This window comes from Labrus mixtus, chromosome 14 (assembly GCF_963584025.1).
Source record: "Labrus mixtus chromosome 14, fLabMix1.1, whole genome shotgun sequence".
NCBI lineage: Eukaryota > Metazoa > Chordata > Actinopteri > Labriformes > Labridae > Labrus > Labrus mixtus.
The window spans coordinates 11,038,332-11,046,240 of NC_083625.1; the positions used below are offsets into that span (position 1 = coordinate 11,038,332).

General features: G+C 40.5%; 1 protein-coding gene across 1 annotated transcript; it reads left to right on the forward strand.

Moving 5' to 3' along the window:
• The first annotated feature begins 1,097 nt into the window (after positions 1-1,097).
• On the forward strand, positions 1,098-5,144 carry hmgb1a (high mobility group box 1a). The gene is made up of 5 exons (XM_061055063.1): positions 1,098-1,248; positions 3,479-3,639; positions 3,850-3,998; positions 4,145-4,319; positions 4,464-5,144. The coding sequence occupies exons 2-5, from the start codon at positions 3,493-3,495 to the stop codon at positions 4,608-4,610; spliced, it is 618 nt and encodes a 205-aa protein (XP_060911046.1). The 5' UTR covers positions 1,098-1,248; positions 3,479-3,492; the 3' UTR covers positions 4,611-5,144.
• The last annotated feature ends 2,765 nt before the right edge of the window (positions 5,145-7,909 follow it).

The following is a 7,909-nucleotide window of genomic DNA, read 5'->3' on the forward strand; positions in this document are numbered from 1 at the left end:
TTTTATTTTAGTGCACAAAATAATGTTTTGAGATTTATAGGTGTGCCAGCTGACAAAAAAAGCTACAATATAGACCTGTACAGATATATAGTATGTGAAGTAGCCTACAAGCAGTCTTTCTACCAATAGGCCTATACTTCCCTCTGTCTACTTGATAAAAAATTAATTATTTTTGGCACTAAATTACAAAATCCGTCTGTCATATGAATGCTTTATCTACTAACTTCAGCTAAAGCGGAATTTAAACTGTGTTACAGAATATTTTCATATTTCAGTTAGAATATGAAACAAAAAAACAGAGACATAAAATATTGACTGTGCCAAGAAAATGTAAAACCATCAATCATGAGGCATATTCTACCTATATGATACCTACCTATATCACTTTTGACGTCTCTGTCTTCAGAAGAAATGCTGGCTTTTATGTAAATATTGCCTAAGTATCAAATGAGTGCCTCATTAATAGTGATAATTAAGTGTGCTTGTGGGGAAGACTAGCAGTACAATGGTGTGATAATGCCATGTAGTGATAGTCTCCTTCTCATAAAGGGCGAAAACGGTAAATTCAGACTTATACGGCAATTAAAAGGCATTGTATAGACTGAAATGCTATTGTGCTTGCATTCAAACTCCATGCCAAATTCTTTAAAATGTCATATCCAGTGCCTAATTATCCCGTATGGGATGGGCAAGTGCGTCTTCTGTCATTTGCACGCGATTACGCGATGTTCTTCTGATACGTTTTAAAAGTCATAATTTGCAAATAAGCTCCCGTGTATTGAGGAGAATGGACAATGGGGCTAGTTGATGAAGAGGGGGACAGCCCATCCAACACTGTCGCACAACAGTTTACAGCCACCCGGTTCACTGACTACAAGCGCTCCACGTTGTCTCATTCATTTAACTTGCCTACTGTACACTGTGCTCAACGTAGTGAATTCAATACTATGGCAAACACACTACACTACTACCAGCTACAGCATGCTCTGACAGAAATATTTTGTATCCACGCGCCTCAGAAAACTTCAGTGACGTTTCACAAAAGGCAGCCAATGAGCCTTCGTCTTCTATTAGGACAATGAAAAGCCTCTGGCCAACCAGAGGAGCGCCAGACTGGGCGCTGGCCAATGGCGTTTGAGCCCCGCCGAGAGTAATGTTAGAGAGCTGAAGACTGAAGACACTGCGTATCGCCACTGTTCCCTCACATACAGCCATTGCAGAGCATTGAGATCCAGCGATAGTCCCTTGGTAAGTATCACACACGCAAATTCACAAGTGTTCATAATGATGAAAATGACGATAACATTTTTAAATATTATAATTATGTGATTGCTGTGATTGATTGTTAAACATCTTACTGTATAGAAATGATTTTCTTGCGAGGAACCATGGAAAAAAAAAAACAACAAAAAAAATAGCCGGCTCTGGGCAGGCAGCGTTACATTGCCCTGTCAGGGAGTGTGGACCAGACGCTCTTTAAAAAAAAGGAAGAAAAAAATATTAACCTTGACGAAATTCGACGAAAACTTTTGATTGTGTCAAATAGGAATAATTTTGTAAACTACTGTCGAGTCATTTGTGCAAAATGGAGTCGAATCAAATGGTATTTATCGCGTTAAAATTCAGGAATGTCTAGCGGACAACACGGTTAGCGACAATGGTAGGAGACTTACCACTAGCTTGGCATTGGCATTGCATTGCACTGCACTGCGAAGCTGAATGCCTGTCATCGGAAGATAGCGGTTTTCCATACGGACATTAAAAAATGTTAAAACATAAGAAAAAGAAAGACAGGCTGAAAACCTACACGTACGTGTGTTTGTTTGCAAATAATTCACCCAACAAGACGGTGAAAAAATTACCTCACGATCTGCGCTTTACTGTAATGGCTGACTGTATTCGCATAGGAGGCAAGGCAAAGGGAAGCCAGCGACAGAGGCGCAGTTCAGCTCAACTTTTTCTAACCGTGTTTTCTCGAGAAACCAACGCGTAACTATTAAATGTAACGACGACAAAATAAAGTTCAATCTTTCGTCTTTCGAACGACGCCTTTTCTGGGTTTTTCCGATGCTGTTAACAGTCTCAATTTGGGGCTTGAAATGAAGTGGTCGCTGCGGTCGCTCTGCCCTCTATTGCATGCAGTGCAATGGCTGTGCGCTGACACAAAGAGAAGGAGCCATATTCTCCATGTTAGTGGATGAAGACGAGCGGCCATTAGGAGCTCATAGAAACCAAGGCAGTAGCACAGCCCGCTCATAGACACAGCACAGACCCAATGTATTACCATACAAACCGGCTAGTGCAATAGGTTTCAATCGGGGAAATATTTTGCCAAGATCACCGGATTTCCAGACGTATTTGTCGTGTTGCAAAGCGAACTAGGGGGCGTGAGGAGACATTTGATGGGGACTTTCTTTCATGAAGAAGGCATTCTCACAAAATGGAAGAAGAAATATTGCCGTCGTTGTTGACCTCCTTTTCCTCAACGAAAGCCTATGCGCCATTACTACTTCAGTCGACGGAGCTTTACATGGAGTTACAGTGGCGTTAAACAGGCAAACACGGCGACAAATTTTATCAGTTTTTAAGATTTTGGATGAAGATGAAGAATCATTTTCAGAATAAGGCAAAATTAACACTTAAAGTGCTGAAGTGTTGAATCACATTAAACACAGTTTTAAGTGTTTTATTTTCAATAAATAACGACTTTATCTCATATTTGTGTCTTTTTGTGTCAAAGTTATTTGTTTCATTAAAACATGAACGCGAATGAAATGGGGAGTTTCCTGGAGGTCTATTTTTATTGCAAACCATGTCTGAGAGTGTTTTTTTTTTTTTTTTCCTCTTAACAAAAAAAAAAAAAAAACGAGTCATATTGTGTTGACGCTTTCGCGGTCCCACACAGGGCTGAGCTTATGTTAGTTGTACTTGGGTGGTGGTGGGGGGGGGGGAACTTTTGCAGAATCATAGGAAGATGGTCGGGGAGTTAATCGCTGCAGGAAAATATATTTATAGACCTGTCTATATGATTTAAATCAGAAATCCGTGGTAATGGGGTCTGGTCAGTTTAAAGCCACGACAATTGGAGTCCCTTGCTCTTTTATTTAAAGGGCACAGTAACGATGTCGTCATTGTCGTCAAAACAGCTGTTTTAATAAGCATTTGCCTCATTATGTTGGCAGGTTGAATTGATGAGTCTTAACTTGTGTAGTTTGACAGCAAAGAGGGTGGGTCACAATAAGTACTTACTATAGGTATCACATATTGATGTCTCTAGTAGAGTACAGGTATGCATGGTAGGTGGGAATGAAATATTCAGATTTTACATGAATAATACTTTCTTAATTATTTTAATTTCTAATACAGTGTAAATGGATAATTAAACATGTCCACAAATACATTAGGGTTTTAGATCTTTTTATTTAAGGTTTTTGTCCCCCCTGGTTTTATTTTATTTTTCAATATATTTCCTTTGTAGATACTGCCGTCATAATGGGGAAAGATCCGACCAAGCCGAGGGGCAAGATGTCCTCTTATGCGTATTTTGTCCAGACCTGTCGGGAGGAGCACAAGAAGAAACACCCTGAGGCTTCTGTGAACTTTTCCGAGTTCTCCAAGAAGTGTTCTGAGCGCTGGAAGGTAAGAGTCCGATGGTTGTTATAACGGGTTCTTTTACTTTTAATTCAAATATTGTTCAGGGGTCCACCCATCTTTAAAACCCATTCACATAATTTGGATTAAGTTAGCTGGTGGTAACTCAGTCCCTCACTTAACTTAAGGGATCTGTTTAAAACAGTCAAATTAAAAGATAGGAATAGTACAATAATCCAGTTTTCCCTGTGGTTACAGACAATGTCTGCCAAGGAGAAGGGCAAGTTTGAGGACCTGGCAAGGCAGGACAAAGTCCGCTATGAGAGGGAGATGGTGAACTACGTGCCTGCCAGGGGAGCAGGCAAGACGAAGAAGTTCAAGGACCCCAATGCCCCCAAGAGACCCCCGTAAGTAATCCCAACCTCGTGTTAATGTTAAAAGTGACTTTAATTTGAGTCAAACAAACCAATAATGCAAAGGCAAATTAAAAAACAATGTTTTTATGACGTATAGATAAATAAAAAATGAATATTTTTCTGGTTTTCCTCCCCAGATCCGCTTTCTTCATCTTCTGCGCAGATTTTCGCCCTAAGGTGAAAGGTGAGAGCCCTGGTCTGACCATTGGAGATGTTGCCAAGAGGCTGGGCGAGATGTGGAACGGCACCTCTTCAGAGGACAAGCAGCCCTACGAGAAGAAGGCCGCTAAACTGAAGGAGAAGTATGAGAAGGTAAGGAAATGGGTATTTGTTGCATCGATGCTACCAGAGGACTTAACTCAAACGAATGATGAATCATGCTTTGTCGTAATCTTTAAAGCCCAATGACAGCTCAAGTCTCAATATTAGATTCACATTTTGATTACTCCAATACAGGATGTTGCAGCCTATCGTGCTAAGGGCAAAACCGGCGCTGCAGCACCAGCAAAAGCCCCGGCCAAGGTGGAGAAAAAAGACGACGACGACGACGATGATGATGAGGAAGACGATGACGACGACGACTTCGATGATGATGATGATTAGATGGTGACATATATAGTGGTCAATTTCTTGTTTATAAAGCATTTAACCCCCTTGTACACACTTCACTTACTGAAAGAAAATACGTTAGTATCCAAGGGGTAAAAAAAACATCAAAAAAGGCTGTGTATATCAGTTGTTTTTATGCTGTACAGTTTTTTTCTCCTTTTTTGTATAGTTAACACTACAAAAGTGTCGTATCTGTATCTTTCTGCCAGTCTTATTATTTCCAGTGATAGTTCCTAGACCACTATCCGGCCTGGTACAGTGTAGAGGGGTGGGCCTTCAGTAATTACCCTAGTTAGAGGTGCACAGCACATAAAAAACGTTCTGAGTTTGATCTGAGTGTTTCTCTTCCTTTTTTTCCACCTTTTCCTGTGTGTTATTATTTTAAATGACATGTTATCGAATTTGACGTATCACGGTTGTTTTACTGATCTTTACGTACCACTGTAATAGCAAAAGTAAGAAAAAAAGCCTGGTTTATTGTTGAAATTTAAATTGCTTCTGATGTCAATAAACATTTTTTTTTAATAACTTGTCCATGAGTCTGTGCAGGGAGAGCACATATAATGTACATAGTTAATGGTGTAAAAAGCTGTCTGGAAGAATGGATATAAGGCAGCTCTATAATTTGAATTTAAATATACAACTCTAAAGCAGCTTTGACAAACCATCCTCTGTGGTATATGTTGAAAAGAGACAAATGGGTACATTTTTTTTTATGTCTGCGTAATCTTGTGTGGCAACTTGCATTTGAATATAGTACATCAAGTCAAACGGAGCTGACTTCAGTCTGCTGGGAAAGAAAAAAAAATGGTTAGCCAGGTTTTCATTAGCTGCTTGCATGAAGAATGACTCATCACCGAAACTGGTAGATGTATATTGTTTACTTAAGCATAACATGGTTAAACGCAAAGAAGCTCGCCCAGCTGAAGGCCCTTGCCTTGGTGTGGATGCAATGAAAGTTGTGGCATCATAGTATGCTCTGGAGGCAAACATGCATCGCTGCCTGTTCCTGTTTTATTTAGATACAGCTGCTTCATCTCGCACGTACTCTCTAGGTCCCATCCAGGGTAAAAAAAAATATATTATATAAGAAGGATTATGTGCTTTGACAGACCCAGTGACATAAGAATATGGCTGGTGTGTACAAACCACTGCCATCAAATCCTAAAAGACACACAAACACAAACTGTAGGCCTACAATGAGGTGTGAATGGCAGAGTTTCCCCCACAAGAGACAGCGGGGGGTCGGACTGTCAGGCACAAGTAGGCCTATTTGTGGAAATGATCAGAGCAGCACAGAAATGCAAATAAACAAATATGTGTCTTCTGTGCTGCCTTTTATCCCCTGTATCTAAGGCAGTCTTGGCCTACTGGATGAGCCTTGCTATGGAGGACAGTCAGGCAAACACAGGGCAGCAGCAGCTGACCTCCGCACTATACTCTGAAGAAACACCAGGCAGCTTGTCCCTGAAGGTGACGCAGCCTCCTGCTAACCCTGATCATTCCTTCACCTTTAAACGTCATGCTTTCCTCTTCCTTGTCTATTTGAATCTAGTGAAAGGTGACAGTCATGTTTAGAAAATTCCCCCTCCAACCTTGGGTCATATCATGGATGTGTCGTCTACATCCGTGTAACAGGAAAGCTGTTAGGGAACATGACTTGAGGCCCTCTCACCACACATGTGACAGCTGCAAGCTGCTGTCACTGCTCATTATTATTTCTACCCTGCTTCTGGGTACAACATGCTATATGGCCTGCTTACAGTTACAGAAGATTTAGGCAGGCAGATAAAATAGAGACTGTTTACACTCACACACACTGAATGTGCCGACAGATTCTTATTGCACAGCAGGGAGTCTGTAAAGGGGTGAACAGTGCTGAAACAGTTGTAGCGCCTCGTGGCTGCTCTCAGCTGTTGATCTGTGTATGGGCCTGTGTAGGCCACTGTGCGTATTCAGTATATAGCAGGTTTAGCTACAGAGCGCTACGGCCGGCTCCAAAACCAGATAATCCCAGCCACCTGGTGTCCACTAGGCACACTGCTATCAAACTGTGGTCCATGTGCGACACCAAATGGTCAAATACGGCAAATGCATCCAAAAACGTGAAGAAATCCATCGTCAGAGGTGTGTCCAAAAACATTTAGATAATTAATTAAGAGGCGAAATTGAGTAAAAGCATGAATTTGAACTTTCTGTACTTCCAAGGTGAATAGTCTCACCATTCAAAAAAATGTACAGTACAAGGGAAGCTGTGGTGATGCTGAGCATCTATCAGGTCCCCTTTTTGACTCTGTTTTCCTTCTACTATGTTACATTAAAACTATAATGCATCAGTGTATTAACACTGTCCGTGCTGTACCTTTATGACATGCATCATTTACCGTAATGATTGACAGAGAAAAACTTTACGCAAATATGTTTGAAACACTGCGGGTCAGCATCGCAATTTATGTTTCATCACCAATATTTTTAAGAACTGTGAGATTGGTAATTCTTTTGGGGAATTATTTCCTCCACTGTGAAGACTGACTGACTGACTGATGAACTTTTCTGAGCATTATATTCTCTCTGTGTGTTGCATTGTGTTTATCTGTATAAAAACATCTTACTGTTATCTTTTTTTCCTGATTTATTTTGTCATTTAATATTCCCCTCAAATGCATAGTGTGTTGACTTCCTACCGTGCTGTGCTTTCCTGCATGCCTGTGTGATTGTGTGGCAGGCCCTTTCTGTGTCGTCTGTCCTAAATGACACCTGTCTCTCTGAAAGTGATAACCCCCAGTGTTTTAAGTTTCATGTCCTATCTGATCGCAGTGTTGGTTCCTTTCTTAACGCTACATGTTCCGTGTGTGGATTTGCTTCTCGAGGCTCTACCTGGGTTTTTACATGTTTCTCTGATGGACTTGTCATTTGTTTTTGTTTCTGTGGATATGTAACTCTGTGGACTCAAAACAGTAAGCCTTTTGTTTTAGTCTTATTTTTGACTGCATTCACCTCATTGTCTGCAACTGGGTTCTCTCACTTTGTATTCAACCATAATGTGACAACTATATATATTTTACATTATTTGAGAATGAATTCTAAGGCAACTGATTTTTATTCACCCTTCTGTTGTACCTCTTTGTCTCAGAACAGCATTACAGATAGCATACAGATCTCTCTCAGGTGTAGTTAGGTGTCATTTTTTGCACACATTTTCTTGGATAATGTTAAGGATTGAGTACTTCCTTTCTTAACAAAAATTTAAAATGCCTTTATTCAGAGACTGGACCGTGGATAGTGTCGCAAGT

Bases quoted from the DNA above. Each gene is read 5' to 3' on its own strand.
- hmgb1a (XM_061055063.1), top strand. From the start codon at position 3,493: ATGGGGAAAGATCCGACCAAGCCGAGGGGCAAGATGTCCTCTTATGCG. The intron at 3,640-3,849 runs GTAAGAGTCCGA...CTGTGGTTACAG, and splicing joins AGTGTTCTGAGCGCTGGAAG to ACAATGTCTGCCAAGGAGAA. The intron at 3,999-4,144 runs GTAAGTAATCCC...TTTCCTCCCCAG, and splicing joins AATGCCCCCAAGAGACCCCC to ATCCGCTTTCTTCATCTTCT.